The following is a 19,576-nucleotide window of genomic DNA, read 5'->3' as shown; positions in this document are numbered from 1 at the left end:
GTAAAGTGACGTTACATCCTTTGAACTTTGTATAAGCAGTAGGTATTTATAGTTTTATACATGATACAGTATTATGCTTGATTGTAAAATTTTCGATCAAATAATAATAATAATATACGCTGAGAACGCAATCCTAGTCAATTCTTTTGTCAATTCTATTGGCAATTTCGAAGTAAATGATACCATAAATGTATTCGCAAAAACACAAACACTACATTATGCTCGCCGGAAGAATGGACAAGTGTCAAAAACAACGAAGATACATAACACGCCTTGACCCGAAAGTTTAGTTGTACCAATATTTTTCTTTGTCTAATAACCTTAACCAGGGCTCTCAGAAAACAAAATGGTCAGTCCATTTAGTCAGTCCGTTTGAAGGCTATAATTTTTGTGAAAAAAATTAACGTTAAAATTATTATTATTGTGATAAATTCATCTGCAAGCCGTTAATGGCTGAGATATATTTTCACATTTCCCGCGAACGGCATTCGCGAGCGCACTTTATTACTTATCCGAGTTTTCTATCGCGTCATCGTCTGCGATTGCCGTCGTTATTAATTCAACGTGAATTGAAAATTTCCTAAAAGGAAATAACTGCTCGCTGAATATCCAATGCAAAAGTAGCGTTTTCTAATCGCAGTTTAAATGTGAGCGATTTCTTGGAAAATATTTCTAACATTCGGATATAATGCGGATTCCGATATGTTATTGGATGGATTATTACGATCGGACGGTCGGCCTCGATTTGTATTGAAGGCATAACATGGTTAGTGTAGTGTAAAATGTTTTCTTTTTTTATGAATAAGTATTTTATTTAATTAGTTCAATATATACTAAAATAGGGATGTTTTTATGAATACCTAGTTATCCTGAATTTTCATAAATTTTAAGTCATGTTTCTGTAACGTTTGGTTGTTAATTATATGATAAAAACTAGTTGTAATGATAATCTTATCGCGTCTGTAGCATATATTATTTATCTACTTGATTATAATATAGTAATTACTGTTATTGAAATAAATTAAAAAATAGGCACCAAAGTTCTAAGTTACTGCTAAAATCTACTAATCACTAAAATCTAAGGTTTATAATGAAGTTTGAGATATTAAAAAAAAACTGTAAACAATTTTAAGAATATCCAGTTCCTTTCACTTTTCTATTGAACCTAATTACTTTAAAGGTCGTTTTTAATTAATTGTGTTAGTTTTGAAACCTTATAATGTGGGAACATATGCTATTAAGTTGATAAAAATATTATATTGAGTAGAGGTCAATAAACCGGTTTATTTAGAAACGTTGTTTCAGGTTTGCTATAAAGACTCAAGAATTAAGATATCATGAATCCGGGGAATTACCTAACAAAAAACGTCTTAGGTATGCCTACTAATATAATATAAACTATTTACGACAATTAAAAGCAAGTAACAGATAATTAAAATTACCGTAGGTCGTTGGATATGTAAATTCTTAAATAATAGTTCATAATTTTTTAATGAAATAAGTAAATAAAACAAAATGCTTTTTCCGGTGAAACGTCTCTTGCGATGTTAAATAGATTTTAGTCCCAAGTTAAGAGTTGCGCTTATATAAGTATAGTTAGATGGGTTTGAGCGATCATGGAAGTTAAGCAATGTATCGCACGGTTTGCTTTAGGATGGATGGCCGTTAAAGCGACATTTATCTCGGGCGTGTCCGTGCTTCCGAAGCCATGATTAACTCGATAAAGTTTACCTAACTATATGTTGACTTCGAGTTTATCATTTATATTTTTAGGTAGCATTTTAAGACCAGAAATCAGACCGCCTTTGTGTAGATGTAGTATGAGACTACGCTAAGCGACTGTTAAACAACAATTTAATTATTCTGAAGTGTACCTACTTCATCATTCATCAGCAGCTCACTAAACGTCCCCACTGAGGGATTCGGAGCCTACCCTGAGGGTATGACTGAGGGGTGACTAGGCCATAGTCAACCACGCTGGCCCAGTGTGGGTTGGTTGACTTTACACATATCTTTGAATTTTTTGGCAGATATGTACAGGTTGCTTAATATGATATGGCAGATATGTTTAATTAGAAGAGCTTTCTAACGGTGCTAGTCTTTTTTTATTATTTATATAGATAGCGTATACAATTTTTTTCTTTTTATGTTATAAGCATGTGTATGAACCAATAAATTAATTTTATTTAACATCAATTATACCCTGATTCTTGGTTCTTATCACATATATCAAGTATTGAAATCCTATGAGTGGATCGCAAGGCATGCAGTATTATATAAATAAAATGAGATTCTTGAGCGACGACTCAGCGCGTACGTTTGTATATATCTAAGCACCGGCAGATGTTGGCTCTTTTCAAACCTACTGCAGACTTAATCCTATTTTATATAAAGCAAAGACTTCATTCACTAAAAGGAATTTCTCTGACAGAGTTTTGAGACTCGATTCCGACCTTTTTACGATTTATATATCTTAGTACCCTAGAATTTTAATTTAAAAATAGTTAACACACGTCTTTAAGTCGCTTGACGTCTAGCGTAAACGCAGCTTTCTATTTTTTGTTTTATGCAGAAGTTAATATTCCTAAAACTATACTTGTAAGTTAATTGGGAAATTCAAATCATTTCTGCCATTATTATCCACCTGTCTCACTTATTTTCATATTACAAAATGTATAAATATGTATATTCATATGTTATAGATAATAGACCGATTAACAAACTGATATTGAAAAGATCTAAATATTTCACCAAGCTGTAAATTATTAAAATCTTCTTATGTTATGTAATATAATAATAATAAATGCAATGTCAAAAGAATATTGTGAAGTAAAACCGACGGAAGCAAGGCGTGCTTCATCCTCCATTATCCAAATTTATTAAGTGAACGTGCTAGGTTAATGGAATCGCCCGCCTGCCTTCTGGTTTTGCGACGACGTGTCAAGACTTCTGAGTGTTAGAAAGTTTAGATTAAACCCATTAGCGGACTAGAAATTGATTGATCTTAACCCCTTACCTATAGACTCAAGTGCAATTCACGGAATCATATTTTAGTATAAGTATTAAGTTTGATTTTTTGAGTTGAATGAATAGTATTCTATTAATAAATTTTTTACCTTGTTTGCATTTGTAATTGACACATCGTTTTCATTACAAAACACAACTTTTCCTCGTTTTACATGAATTTCTTGGTTGCAAAGTGACAAAACTTTAATTTTTCATTTATAACTTTAATAAAGTTCTTTAAATGGAATAATCATCGCCATTAAATAATTTATATTTCCTGTTTAGTGATGTAATATCAAATTGTAACAATCTTATCATTCTCGTAACAAGGCAAAGGGCAATACAATGAAGTGATAAAATTTAATAACATTAACATAAGAAATATATTTTAAGTATTTCAGTCATAAAAGTTGTTTCTAAGAATCATCTTCATATTAGTATAAAAGCACTCTTTAATATGGACAGGCTGAACGCAAAAATCGGTAGTACAAATCCAAGGATTATTTTCTTTTTGTATGAGAGACTTTAAAAATGAAAAAACCCTCTAAGCGAAATATCAGTCTTTTTGATTACTATTAGAATATTTAGTTAATGAGCTTTTTTTACCATTAACATTTAGTAAAAAACCGTAGTTATGCCATTACTGCTTTTCTTTGATCAAAATCGATTATAGAGTACGGCCGCCTTATGTCATAAAATGTCCGAGTGAATAAATGACCTGGTATCACTTTGTTTATAGTTTTACAAGTTGATTTGTTTGGACGTCGACGGCCCTACATTGTACTCTTATTAGAGAGTTCCGGGGGAAGTTTGAGAGACTTGATGTAGCGACCTCAAAGACCATGCACGACACCGACGATACTTTAAATGAAAATAGTTCGCCCATGAAACAGTTTCGTCGCTTAGCAACGATTTTACCTCTGCTATCTTGTTTTTTCCTAATTAGAACTAATGGAGTATAATGTAAGGAATGTCTTTGTAAGGTGCCTATAAACTAAAAGATTCCTGATTATTTCTCGATTGCTCCTCTGAATGGATTGTAAGGTAATAAAATCGATTATCATTAGTTTGACCATTGTAACAGCCACCTGTTGTCCCTGAAAATTGACAGTCCAATTGCCTCTATTGATCAATTGAGATCGTATTATTGGGACGTCTATATTGAATGAGACGTGCATCGTGAACCTATAAATAGTACGTGCTACGTACACTAGACTCATAAATAGAACATAAAAAATTAACCTACTTTTGCAACGTGCTCACAATTTCCTGCATGTAGATGCAATGTGTGTGTTATGCAATGTCTCATTGGTATAGAAGCTTTTTCCCATTCATTCAGCACGTAGTTTACAAGCGTAAAAACGTTGTAAAACGGGTAAAAAGACAACTATATTGTATTTCCATCCCCTGCCCTGTTCCCCAGTATCATACATTTTATTAAGCAGAGAAAAAATGTTAAGTACAAAATTATGCTTGAAATGTATGTTACATTAAAGTTTTTTTTTTATATCAGAAGCGCTTTGGGATTATTATTCATGTAAATATTACATTTTAAATTAATCGTTAGCAAAAGAAAAAAAAATTAACGTTATAACGTGAGTATAAAACAGGAACAGCAAATAAATGTCAGACTACATTCGGTATTTAGTCCACGTACCCTTTGACACTACCACTTTAAAATGTACGGTACATACCAAAAACTAATCTTTGCAAAACGCCGTATACCCTTTATTTCTCGTTGGTACTTTATGTGGTTTTGGTACTTCTGGTTGAGCTGTACAATCATACAATATCAAAAGCGGGCGTGTAACCCTACCACTTTATAATACCTTGTTCAATATTGTGTTTTATTGCATTGTGTTTTAACTCCATTATGCGGGGGCTACGTTCCGTGAAATGATTACACGAAAAGACAAACTGTAAGCATTTATGAATGCAGTTTGTGTTTGCACCGCTAATGCTTACATAAGTATGGAAAACATTCGTCCACCTGTGTCATTCACTTTGCAAGATATAATTGTGTGTGTGTATAACTATATACTTACATAAAATAAACATTTAACTTCTCCTTTATATCGGAAGTTAAAGCATTTTCAGATTTTATATTTTTTCGTTTTATTTTAAGGCGTTGTTCGTCCAAATTATCCTCGCAAACCCACCTTTCTAGAAGTTTTATAATGACATTTTTATACCGTTCTTTTACCGTCCATGGGCATGATGAGCTTCATTAGGTCCTAATATACATTTTGAACTTTTTTACGGCGACGAGAAATTCAGCACATTGAATTACATTTGGGACGTTTTCTGCAACTTTAGTTATATTACGTTATTTCGTGGACATCATCCTAGAATTGTCACATGCTTATGCATAGCAAAATAAAAGTTATGGAATCTAAAATAAGATGCACGTGTGTGTCTATACAATTTCTACAACTTTTAACGTTGTCCTGACGATTTATAAAAAAATCATAAAACAATTTATCAGGAAAAAAATCATTATTTATGTAAACAACAACAAAGTAAGATGAAATGGAGGGCAAACAGATAGACTCATAAGAAAAGTCCTATTCAGAATTTGAGAGTTTTGTTAAAAATAAAACGAACACATTCAGCTAGTGCAAGCAAAAATAAATCGTATCATTATTTCACTTCCTGTATAAATGTAGAATAGACAACAAAACTTGATAACGGCTGTAGTGGAATGCATCTTTTTGTTTTTCTTCCCGTGTTTCTCGCGGCCACGTTCAATCTAAATGAAAAAGTGCATTGTTCAACTCCTGGAAAGTATGCTTCAAATATATAAAACAATTAATAACAAAATACTCTAGACAATCTAAATTATTTCAATTCCTACTGCGGAGCATGAAGCGCGAATTTGTTCGTAGCTGGAAAGCGGTGCAGAATTCTTGCTATAATAATAGACATTTGAAGGAAACGGAGGATAACACTTTAATTCATCTTAATAACGACGGAATTGCCGGAGTTTTCTTCTTTTTAAAACTCGAAATCGTCTCTTCGTTCAGTGTCTGATTTGAGTAGGTACAATAAACTAAATTACTGCGAGAACAACGAAGGCAGCAATGATATTTCGACGAAGAGGAAAAAACAAGAGGGTCTTTCGGGGATCCGCCGGGAATGGCCCCTACCCCACCGCCGCCTGCGCCCTCTCGCCCGCCACGCTGCGGGAGAGTGGATAAGTAGAAAGTACACGGGAAGCGCTCAGGATACTAGTATTACGCGCTATTTACACGGCTTTTTTTGTAACTCACAGAAAAGGCCGGATTCTTGTTTGCGTGCCTACCTTAATTTCACAGGAAGTTTACTTTTGTGTCTGTAATACGAATTTATAATTAATTAAGGGTCGTCGGAATTCTTGCGTCATCTAAATGCGTTGGCTTTGGGAAGAGGGTAATGTTTGTAATGTACATTTAAAGTCACCTTGCTAATATCGCTTTTAACGATATTAAATGATCTTGTTATTTTGTTTTATGAATCACTAGTTTGAAAATCTTTAAATGTGAATACCTCTACAAAGTCTTGAAGAACATTCAATCTACATCAACAAATTGGCAAGGTTAGGTCGTCCTCTAACGACGCCCTTTCTTTTCGTCATAACTAGTTCTACGAGCTGAAAAACTAGTCATTGTCGCTTAGCTAGTTTATCGTTGAATTTTATTTCCCTCTAGTATCTTTTAAGGATCGTCTCTTACTAATGATTTCTGGAGACAATTGAACTAAAACATGGAACAAAAACTATACCAAAAACATGAAAAACTTAAAAATGGAATATATCCAACTAATTAGGTTCAGATACCTACAACGAAATGACTAGAACAAAGAAATGTATGAAGTCTTTTTTTCGTTGGTTATACTCATTTACCAGTGTTCGATAACAAGCTTGCATCATCCACTTAGGGCCTAACAAACATTTTTCTTGTTTCTACATCCGAAAATATGTTGAACCTTTTATTTATTATACAATAAAATCAAAACTCACTCCCGTTTCAAGTAAACTTTTCAGTTTTACATAAAAAGTCCAGCAGTGCGCCACACGCCACCATATCTTTTTCTCTAACTCCCGTGGACCGAAATGCAAATGTGGCTAAAACAAAATCTACCACTACGAGAGAAATGTGTTCGTGAATCATGAAAATTTATTAGTACATTTTACTACAAATTTTTGACATTTTCATTTTATATTTATTTCTTCTTTCGACACTTTTATTAGTCTATTTTACTGTGTCTATATCTCTTATTCCCTTGGAATAAACTGCGTTAACTCAGGATACATTTCGTTTTGTGCCAGAAAATTTGGTTTAGCCTTAAATAAGTTGTACGGTTTACTTTTGATGCTCTACTGTGTTATTCCCAAAGTAGGGTAGTTAGTTATTGACCATCAAGTAGACAATATTTGTAAAAGATTTATTATGCCAGTTTATAGCAATTGCAGCTTCAATATAAACTGAAGTGTTTATTAATTTACCTTTTTATATGTATAAGGACAAATTCATGGAAAAAATGAAACGCTATTGTTAAAATTATTATTTTAGTCATAATAAATGTTAACAAAGAGCGTCTCGATTAAAATTTGAATTATTCAGGTATTTCAATTCAGTTTGATTAAACTACAAGTTTTCTTGTTGTATTCCAAGCTGCATTTTGTAAACGCTTGTAGTGTTTTTTATAACTTATTATAACTAGCTGAAACTTTACGATTAATGCGAGTTGTGAACATTTTCTTGCTCGAGTAATTTCGCAGTTGAAAAAGCTTCGCATATTCTCTGTTGTATAAAAGTCTCATCTTTACACATGCTCAACGGACCCATTAAATTGCTCAAATTTATGCAAAAATATTTCGCTCTCAACACAATATTCTAAAAGTATCCACTGCAGAGACTGTAGTTATCTTCTTTCTATTTCTATCCACTAATTCGTTATAATTGGACCATTTAAGCATTACCAGTGATCATATGTAGGTATGTATGCTCTCTTAATTGTTTGAGCACGAGCCAAGGTGAAAGTCGGCCGAGTCTTAGTACTGACTCATATTTCACAAACAATATTCACATGTAAATTAGGGAGGTAAAAGTGTTTGGAATTTCTGCGTTTTCAGGTATGCCCATCTAATAACTGAATTAACACCTAGACCATTCCAAATGATTTAATGCATCTTCCAATCGGAAAACGGTTGCCTGGCGTATTAAATAGCAATGTTTTGACGGGAAAGTGATTAGAGCTGACCCTCCCGCGCGTACCTGCGCGTGCGCCGCGATGTGCGCCTCCGCTCCACCGCGGCGCGCCGGGCAGCGGGCAGCGCAGTGGACAGGTAGGTCGCGCGCGCGCGCTCACCATGCGCTCAGTGTGCGCGCTCTCTCGCCGCCGGTGGTAGTGTCCGCAGTGCGCGGACGCACGCGCACGAAAATGCTGCCAGCGCTTCGTCGCTAAAGTGTCATCGCTTTGGACCGCCCGACACATAACCGACGTACGACATGTCCTGTGAAAGGAGAACAAAGGCCGCGCGTTTCCTCGACCTGCGGTGAGTTCGCCTCGTCTCACCTCGCCGCGGCTTCCTGTTGCCACCGACACGACGATCCTTTGTTGAATCCTCGCCCCTAGTGATATGTGCCTGTCTCTTTTCTCCGCGCTCTGTCTACCTGCCGAGCGAACGGATGCGCGGAGTGCTCGTGTCTCTGTTCGTCCTGTGCCGGTGCACGGATATTTTGCGTTCGAATACATTTTAAAATGTTTTTACGCCAACTATAATCTAAGGATGATGTATGTATATGCTCAAAAAGTAACATAGTTTTCTAATTAAGATTGCGGACTGTGACTAGATTTGGTTATAACGGTTATAAGTTTAAACTATTAGTTCGCGACCTTGATAAATCGTAAGTTACAAAACCTCCGACCCCGGCACAGGTAATCTTAAGTTTATTAGAGGTCACAACTATGTTGTGACTCTAGCGGTTAACGTACAATGTCCAAAATTATATGAATAAATTAAAGGTTAAATAGTTTCTAGTAGTTGTTTTTAGTGGATATTACAATCAGCGTATTAGTGCGAATAAGACAATGTCCTACCCGGAATCATTGTACCTATCATGAAGGACGAGTCAGTGCCCTCTGATGGTGGCCGGTGACGGCGTCGGCAGAGCGGCGGTGAAGGCCTCGTGTGGTGGAATGCAGGCGGCGGCCAGGCGCAGATGTGGAGCGCGCCCCGCCTCGCCTCCCAGCCTTGAAAGGCTCTTGACCAGACCAGCGACGCCGATGTCGTATTTATCGCAACCTCCGCGATCCGTACCACCGAGGTTATTGACGCTACACAACTATTTTTTGTTTTCACGGAAACTCGACTGTGCACGAGAGCGACGCACCGAAGGTTTTCCGCAGCCTTCTCCTCACTGCGATTCTCACGTCGGTCCTATTCTAATGAACGGCCACAATACCCATTACGTCACTCGTTCGGCTAGTTTCCGCCTTCAAACTTTAGTAGTTAACATTGTGAGTCACGCAACTAACTCGCTTTATAATAAATCTGCGGTGAGCGATAAATTGATCATTTTAGTTTTATGAACGCAACGCGCTGAGGTGCAATGTACTCATTGCGTTTCAAGTTGTCTCTGAATGTCCCAAGTTAATTTGATGGTTGCGCGTTGACTTTCTGAATCTAGTGTCTATAAATATACTGGTCGAGCGGGTGGGGGGCATAGGCGCAGGATCGATGCCCAGTCAGCTCTCGGTGAAGGTCAACTGATGAAGTTCCTCGCCCTTTAAAGTCAATATCTCATTCATTGCGCATACGGTACATACATATCTATAACGACCTATAAAATCTTTCGTATAACCTGCTCCCGATACACATTAAAAACAGTAAAAAATAACATTCGTATTGATTGGAATTTGCCATTTACCTTTTGTTTACTCAAATTTGTTGTAAACGACGATATTAATATCTCAATCACTTTAAAAGTTCGATCTTATTTAATAAATAAACGGTTGCTTTTAAACACCAAATTTGTATTTTACAGCGAACTGAGATTCGTCGATTCCAAGTTAAAGATCGAGCCACGTTGTTCGTTAAATAATTGAATCAAAATTAATAAGTTTCAATTGAAAGTTGGTCCATTGTAGCTAATAACAAGTAGGCAATTTTCAGTCGGTATAAATTTCGATTTAACATCGGAGCCGGTGGCAGATAAGCTCTTTGTGTTTGTGTGCCATATGGCGACGAGATCCAACACTCTACAAAGCGAACGGGGCCGGCATATGTCGCCGCTTTCTCTCCCTACATCACACGCACTCTTACATAGCTTTACGCGTACACTGAAAATTAGCTTCCGATTCTCTAGCCCCCTCTACTATATTAACACAAATATCATGACACATTAAATGTTTTACATATATAATTACTATAAATTGCTTAAATGTCTCTGAATTACCTAAGAATATGGCATTGACGCTTTGTTATTTGTTTGTTTATCCAGTTTATAAATAATTAAATATCTCGCTTGATAATAAGCGTATTGTTTTGGCTTCTTTGGTTTCTTTATTCACTTTATGCGGCGCGGAGGTAATAATTTAAGACGCTTGTCTTATCCTTTCTGTATTCATGTTCCTGGGGTATACATTACCATAAAGTTACGCCCTCTTTTGCTATGTCGTAGTATCGTAAATTCTGAACATGAGATTCTCTGTATTTAGGATATGAAATTTTAAATAATTATGTGTGTTATAATACTACGAGTTTATATAAAAGTAGAAGCGTAGTTGTTAAGGGAAATGTCTTTATAAATATAAATACATAACATAACGGGTCAACGTAATTACGGACTAAGAAATGAAGTACTAATGTGTGTCATTATCGATACTAAAACCTATCAACTGACAGACTTTTGAAAAAAATGTCCTTTTAAAATTTGATCCTTACTAAGAAACAATATTTCAAATGAACATTATTCACGATTGACTACAAATTTTATAATTTCACCATGTTAATTAGCATTTATTAAAAAGGCATGCATGCGCCACCACACGCTGCAGGCGCAGCAAGGGTAGTTTTTGTGACAGCAGCTGGTTTACCCCACGGGTGAGTAACGTCCTGTATGAGGCCTGGCGTGGCGGGGTGCGTGTCGTTGACCCCACTCGCAGCCCCATGCACACAACACTCCGCACAATTTATCCTTTGCCCTTTGTACTCCATAATATGGCGCTTTTTTATACATACGATTTCACATCCCCGCGATTGCGTTTTCTACTGCTGATTTGCTACGGTGCGTTTACTATTGAATTATTCCTTGATAGAGAAATGTACGCTGTGTTTTGCATCTTATCAAATTGCTTTAAAAATAATGTATTCCATATTATCGCGATTGTAAAACAAAAAAAAAGTGATACGTAAAGTTAAAATTAATTCTTCTATACATTTAATAAGAATTGGTAGAGTGCTTAGTCAGTAGCTTTTCGCATCGTTGGTTTCTGAGATCGAAATCCTTCCTATAAAAAATATTGTTATCTCTGTTTTAGCAAGGAAAATATGAGAGAACGATATGTTTTAAATAGAGATTTTGATCTCAGAAACCGACGATTAATTAATTAATTATTTTATGATATGTTGCTTTTGTTTGACATACTGAATAGATTGTTAATAACAAAACAAATTTCTTTTAAACAACAACAAATACATTCGCACACTGACTCTCGCGGATAAATTATTTGTTTTCATAGAATCATACTTAAGATTTTTCTCTGTTTCGGTGCGGGTTATCGGCTTTGTCACAAATAATATAAAACATGTTCACTCGAGTGCTAAATATCGTACGACTTTGTGAGACCATTTGTAAAAATACAAACAGATATCCTTTAACTTCTTAAATATCATTCTTAATTACTGGCTATACAAACAATATTTCTTATCATAATAAATAAAAAAAGTTAGTTTATGTATTCAATATGAACAACCTTTCTCCGTCCTTTTAAAGATATCTATTATACAGTTACATAGAACAAATTAAAGGACATTTGCCGAGACCAAAATCATGTTGTATTCGATTTTTCGTATTTTAGGCCGAGGAATACAACTAGTTTATAAATTTTCCTTGGCGATATTACTTCGTCATCCGTCGGAAGCAATACATTTTCACGACATTCACCACCCACGGAAGTAGATATGGCGACAGATTATCTTACGACGCCGCCACACGACATCTCGTTCGACAAATTTATAAAGCGCACTTTCACTCAATATGACAATAACAAACAATTGTACATTAACGATTATCATTTACCCGTATCGAGCAACTTTCATATCACTTTTGTCTGTATTGTTTTGTTACCTCTTTATATTATTAAATTGTATTCTTGTTTATAATAAACAATGAAATAGCTCGATACAATTTCATTAATTCCATGTGTTTGCTAGTAAAACTATGTACTAGCTCATTTTTAATTGGAATCGAAACTAACCATAGCAAATTTTATGCTTTTTGTTAAAACTTGTCATATGGAATTGAACTTTCCATTGTCTTTTAGGAAGCCGTTACAGTCAAGACTTAAAAAACATTTACATATTATAAGAGTATTGACTTTCTTTGACAGAGCAATACATAACTTGTTAGCATGAGCTCAAAGGGAGCGTTTAAGGCGCGAGCATGATAATGTTTCAGCTTATGGTCGATAGCCGTGCGGCGGTGCGGCTGACGCCGGCGGGCCCGTACCGGTTTGCGCGGTGCGGCCAGTCGAGCGGCCGAAAGGAAAAACAAATGAAACAATCGTTTGTTTTCTTTTTGCCCTCCCTCGAGCCGTGCGCTGACGATCTTCACTTTGTGCGACTTTTTGGCTTTCGCGTTGGAAATTCGAGTGCAGGCTCATGCTGCAACTTTAATCTATTGCACAGATATTAAGCTCTTCTATACATAGGACGGGGATACACTGCTCGCGTGAACTGTAATAAAAATACAGAATTAAATAAATCAAAAAGTTAGTGTTTGAAATAATTTAATTCATTTTACATTAGAATTGATTCTTTTAAGAAGTGAAATTAACTTTGTTAGACTCATTCAGACAGATTTCGGCTCGTAACTTTTTAACATTAATTTTATTAGTTTATAATGTTTACAACACGCAAAGGAAACTACAATCGGTAAATAATAAATACTTATCGACAAAACTACGATTTTTGGAGTACCGATATAAACGAGCCTCTCTGAAAGTATAAGCCTTCAATAAAACCTTAATCTAATTTATTATCAAGTCATATAAATAGAGTTCAATTTAATTATTACGAAGTGCGGTATTCTTTTTGTCTTGATCGAGACAAGCCCGCCGGGAATGGAATATAAGTAAATTTGTTGTGCCACAAATCATTTACATTTATTTGCATGGTAATGGAATCGTTCGCCTGTAATCCAATTTCGAAATGAAGTTCATTTAATGAGGCGTGTATTACTTTCGAATGTTTTTTTTTACTTCTCATCAGCATGTCTGATGAATCTAAAACAATTTTTATAAAAAAAAATAGCCCGAATTTTGATTACTTTCTCGTTTCTTTTTCTAATCAATTCTGATTTTAAACATCATTTAGATATATAAATTCGATTCAATCAAAACGTATTTTTTTAAATTAAACTTATGATCACATAAATAGATCCGATGACAGTTTAACAATTTCATTAACGTCCACTCAACAAATGGTAAACTTTAATTATAGTACTTGATAATTTTCATTACAAGTAGATTCCATCATCGTTTTAGTAAAGCCTTAATATATTAAATATTTGGGAGAGCAGCATTTATTTCACTTTTTCTTTGGTTCATTTTTAATTTATAAAGGAATACTTACTGCAATTTTGCAGTAAACATACTTTATTGCAACAAAGTAATATTTTTATTAGCACGAGCAATGTAACAATTGCAGACTATTAAAGTCGACTCGATATTAGTTCATTTATAAACTTAAAAAATTCCTCTACATTTCCATTATTTTATAGTAACTAAGTAAATTATTTATTAATAAGAGACCGTAGAATTATTAGCAGTATATTAAGGATAACTTCATATATCAAATAACTCATTTAGAACTTTCAATTGACACCATTCTGTTTAAAAATAATTAAACGAATATGGGTACCTAATGCTAAAATTTACAAAAATGGTTTTCCTCGATAACTACCAGTGGCAAGTTCTGCGAATATTGTGGACGTGTCACAGTCCACACAAACAGGAATTACATCGGCTGCAGGAATGCGAGACCAATTGATTCTGTTTTTATTTTGTCTTCTTGACCGTATTGGTAATACCTTTTTTTGTGTTCAACAATCGTCTTTTTATTGCAATATGAAACATAAAGAAAAGTAATACTCCTCTTTGTTAAAAGTTCTATTTAATAATGAAAGATATGTAAAATATAATGTATTGTTATATTTGTTTCGTGAAGAATAAATAACAGACTTGTGTGTTTTATAATTATTATATGACTTTGATGAATTCAGTATTGATGGAAAAATATTCCCGCAAGAGAGCTTTAGAGTTTTCGATCGTGTCTCGTACTTAAGTGTTCGGTCTCATCGGCGCCGCAAGTCACGTATTGCTGACGCGGATTTCAGTAAACGCTATTTCCGATTTCCTACTGAGAACTGTCTTAGTTCCCATTGGAAATCATTTTAACACATCTTACGTTCTTGTTTTAGAAAATTCTAGAGATGTTCGCATGCCATAGCGGTAATGTAAAATAATTGTTAATTTTACCAATTAACACTCGGTATCTAATTCATTAATTGATATATGAATTGTAAATGTTATAAGAGGTAGATGTATTTAAATGTGGAGACTGGTTTCCCCGCTGGAATCTGCCGGCATCGTCGCACATTACGGCGAGCTGACGTCTGAGGTACGAGTGCATGAATAATTCAAATCGGCGGCACCCTTCGCCGCCTCGTCCTCGAGGATCTCAGAACGGCCCGCGAAATTACGTTTCAGCTCTCACCTCTCGCCCAGCCGACTCGCTAGTCGCAAGTACCTTGCGCGACATCTCGCCCCAGAAAATATTTATTTGATTTATCGATGTCATATTTTTCAAATTTACGACCCAATATTAAGCCTCTGCCTAAATCATTATATTCCCCCTCTCGACTGAAATGAAATGAACGTCTTAAGATAAAAAGTCCGTATGAAAATTGTGCTCGCTTGCTATATATTTGTTGACACATAAAATCAACGGTGGTACATATGTACGTCTTGGAGGTAAAATGTCTCTAGCTCAAACGGTGCCGCCTGTTTATACACACCACTCTAAAAGCTTTCCTTTGCAGTTTTATTTATGTACCGAAACCGTTTTTAAACTTTAAGTGGTAATACAAAAAGCGAAGTGAAATATGCGATACTTTGAACACTTGCGAATTTGAGAAATGGAGAGTCGGCAGAGCTACGAACTTAATGTCGCATTAAACATGTGATTAACTCCATAACAATGTTTGAGAAAAAATTCCGCCAATACGGCTCATATTTTTAAGTTTTTTTTGTAATGTTGGCAATGTTATGAGATCACCGACAAGTATGCTACTGACATTTGCCGCGTAACAATTTTTCACCGACATGTGTTCACACCGCGGAGAGCGAAAATTAAATACCGAAAAGGTATTAAACGGGTTTACTTTTACTTAAAATACTTGCAAGCATAAATTTTGGATGACATGTAGAACGAAGATAGATGAGCTTCGGACCGCGTCGCCGCCCTGGGTGGGATTTCGTTTATTCTTGTTCTGTGGAGGCCTTTAAATAATTCTTACTAGCGAATACGGATAAATTTCTTAAATTAGTTATATATTCCTCATTATCGCATGTTCGCACTGTCGTAATACATGTATAAAACACTTTGTTCTTTACATGTGCTTCGGCAGTGAAAACTCATGGCTAGATATGCATTCGACGATGTTACGAAAAGATGTAAGTTTCTCATCGCGCTGCTTAGACGCGGGCTTATTCAATGGTGGTAAAGGCATTTATGGAGGAGGGTGTGCTTATCTGCCGGGGGCGGGATGGGGGACAGCTTTGTTCCCGCGCCCGTCTCTCCTACCACTTAGAAGATTGCTCGGCTTTGTCTTGGCAATATACTTCTTTGAATCTGGCCTCTCGCCTTCAAGTTCGGTTTTCATCTTGATTTTTACTCGCGATTGGATTAGTAACTTTATTTTTGCGTTAACCGTGTGATAACGTTTGCGTTATTAATCTGGTAAGCAATTTAAAATAAAACAATATAAACCATCAGATTTGCAAGGTCTGTTTGCACCTTACCGCATCACAGTTCACGTGCGATGCACAAACGTGTGGTTAATTCAAATGACACGTTTCCAAAGCCTACGCTTCGCCCGATCCGGAGGCCGTGTTTAAATTATTTTCGCCTTCAGCCTGTTGTTATAACCTATTGTGTGCCAATGCTGAGCCAACATTCAATGACCCAGTTTCTCCTTCACTTCGTCGTTGTTTTATTTCCTTGTCCGGTCCAATTTTTTGTGTCGAATCTGTTATTGCTCCAACTCAAATAGAATCCCTTTCTCGACTGAAAACCAGAAACGGTGATTTTTCTCGTCGACTTCGAGCTATTTTAGTTGTTACGATTAGAAATAGCCTTGTTAATAAGTAGTTGAATTCGGAAATATTTAGGCGATAAATGATTTTTGGATTTTGTAAAATAACAACGGCAACTTGTTTTTTTTCTTGTGAATGAAGTATCTATGTAGGCTTGGGAGCGGGGCGGCGAAAGCACTGCTCCCTTGACACGGCACGGCGCTCGCGCATTGCAGTCAAGGCCCCCCCGGCCCGGCCTGCGCTGCACCGCACTAATGAGCAAACAATATCGCGACCGATTACTCAGCGCCCATCGATACGCTCCATCTCACTTAAACATACCTTTTATTATAGAAATAAAAATGAATCTCGTCGTACTTTTTCCTACAACAATGTCATCGCTACACGGTAAAAGTTGAAGATTAGAATACTAATCAATGCTTGTTTTCAGGTCGGGCTACTTCCATATCGTTACGTATTTTTCTTTCTAATCTAATTGGATTAAAAATAGTCAAGTATGACGTTTCACTTCGACGAATTCAATTTATTATAAGATTGGTATGTTATTGTTAAAATTGAAATTTTAAAACTTTCGCCAATTAAGAAGCGTCAGGCTTCGACGATACAATGTCTAAATGACATTTAACCTTTAGCTCGAGAGAAAAGATGGATGTACTTTGTAAAATATATGGCCACATGACAACACGTCTTTCTCTTGAAATGCCAATGTTTCTTTGAAATTTCTTTTATGACATTTATAAATGTAAACAAAAGTATGAATTATTTCGATGTCGAAACACAGACGTTTATCATTCTACGTATTTATTACACGTATATATTGTTCCACTACAAAGCACTTACATCTAAAAAAATTGAAGCAACTAAGTCTTCTATTGGCCAATTAGATCTTACAAATTCACTGTCAGATTGTGTACGAAAGACTTACAAATTCTGTGGGAGAATCGGCTAAGGCCCTTCGTACACAAGGCAACGTAAATCGTCGAAACTAACATTGTATGGTTGCATCGCGAGGATCGCGTTGCTCGCACTTGATACACCAAAGGTTGAAACGCCGACGCGCGTCGTCTATTCGGTCACTCCAAGGATAGCGACTACAAGTCAACTGTTTAGATTTACTCTGCTGTTTCTGCTGCTAATTTTGCAGCGACTTTTCTCACGACGATCTTGACAAACAAGTTGCGAGCGAACGACATTGTCGATGACAGATAGGAATTTCGGCAACACGCTTTAGTTACCAACCTCTATGACATTATATTGTGTTAGTCGCTTAGCGACTAAAATCGCCACTTTTCGAAGATCTACGTTGCCTTGTACACGAAAGACCTAAAGTGACATGAAACGCTTTGGCTCTCTTAATAATACAAAGAAAATCTTTTGTTGTGGTGTTGCAAAATGCTATGTTTATAAGCGTGATTTTCCCTTTATTGGAAAAATTTAATCGCAGGTAGTTTTTCCTCGCGCCCAGTGACATTGCGGTGCTCTGATAAAACATGAAATATGCGAACCAAGGAAACCCCTTGCGTGTAAATGAGCATTTAAAGCGGGCATGCGAGCTTACTGTGTAACTTACGTAACTTAATGCCTTTATAAATGTTGTGAGAGAACGAATCACACAGTATCAAGGAAATTATTCGCGAATAGCATTCCATTTTATTCATACATTTCAAATGAATGCAGTGAATTTGTCCACTCCTTTACATACATTTCGCACTTCTTTATCAATACTACACAATAATAACTCAATATTTGTCTAATGTCTAAACTAAACTAATACGTAATCTAACTTTGAGTGTAAACTTGTTCAAAAAAATATCTGTCTTATTCTTGAAAATGAATGAGATAACGATGAGTTTTTGTACAAATGTCTTGACAGTTGTAACCCGCATTTAGATAGATGTCTTTCAATAAAACAACCCGCATGTCCGTTGATTAAAGTTCTTGAAAATTCTCAAAATAAAGAAGCTTTGACTTCAGCTTGTATACTGACTGCCCTGACTGCCGAATTTATGTCATCACTAGTTAATTATTGACGATGTTTTCAAATACAACGAATAAATCGAAATGTTATATAACATTAACTGGAACCTTGCGGCATATTTGTGTGCTGAAGCTAATGGATAAAATTAGTTTTGCATCGAAACCCGTGTATAGTGCCTGAATATTTTAAGAGCGGTAAATAAATTTCGAACCGAGTGCGCTGTGACGTTATAAGGCATGCTGCCATTTAGTTTATGAAACACATAATGTTTGTACATATGTTAAGGTTCGATGTATATACTTCCTGTTAATCAAAAGTTATTTACAAGTACCTCTGGCCAAGTTTAAATGACTATGTTAAAATTTTTGGCACATGTTAATTTAGACCCAGCTCAGATTATGTAAGAAATTCACACTTGTTTTCACAAATTTTGGTGAATGGTGACTTCTATGATTTTTGATTTTTTTTGTCGTTTGAATATCAAGTTATTTATTTTGATCTCAAACTGATTCTAAGATGTTAATAATTTATTATTGTAAAGTCAATTTTTTTTTTCGCATCAAACACTTTTATTACATAAAACCAGTGATTACAATCTCCATCTATTACTACTACAATATCAAAACTACTTTAACAAACAGTTATGTTCCAAAGTAACGTAAAAATATAATGATGAATTTAACTTTTCTTTATCTTCGCAAAATAGTATTTGTGAAAAACTTGGCAAGCATCGGTTCAGGGCCAGGGAAACCGCTAAGTGGGTTTTTCCTTGACACGAGGCCCTGTTGCAACGCGGCAACTGACACAAGGTTGGCTGACGTGATACGCCCTAGCGGTTATTTAATTGTTATTTAAGCCGATAGTGCATCAGTGCCGTTTTTATGTATATAGTCCTAAGTTATTTATTATAATCATTCACTAATTTCATTGTTATAATACCACGCGAATTCAAAACGGATTATTTATTATATCATTCTGATTTCACCTACTTATTCCTTTTCTAAGAATTTA

The 19,576-nt window shown here is 35.6% G+C and overlaps 1 protein-coding gene across 5 annotated transcripts in view; it reads left to right on the top strand.

Annotated features, from left to right (window-relative positions):
- LOC106721038 (protein gustavus) overlaps nucleotides 1–19,576 on the top strand; it is a 93,325-nt gene that overhangs the window by 52,215 nt on the left and 21,534 nt on the right. Inside the window, exon 1 of one of the 5 annotated variants that reach the window (XM_014515898.2) lies at nucleotides 8,328–8,542. The exons of the other annotated variants lie outside the window; for them this stretch is intronic. Coding sequence (XP_014371384.1) covers nucleotides 8,496–8,542 — 47 coding nt within the window. The 5' untranslated portion in view covers nucleotides 8,328–8,495. Of the gene's footprint in view, nucleotides 1–8,327; nucleotides 8,543–19,576 lie in introns of those variants that run through there. 5 annotated transcript variants of the gene reach the window in all.

The sequence above is a fragment of the Papilio machaon genome, chromosome 15 (genome assembly GCF_912999745.1).
Source record: "Papilio machaon chromosome 15, ilPapMach1.1, whole genome shotgun sequence".
NCBI classification, from domain to species: domain Eukaryota; kingdom Metazoa; phylum Arthropoda; class Insecta; order Lepidoptera; family Papilionidae; genus Papilio; species Papilio machaon.
Note: the sequence above shows the minus strand (reverse complement) of the source record. Positions and strands in the feature narration are given on the sequence as shown.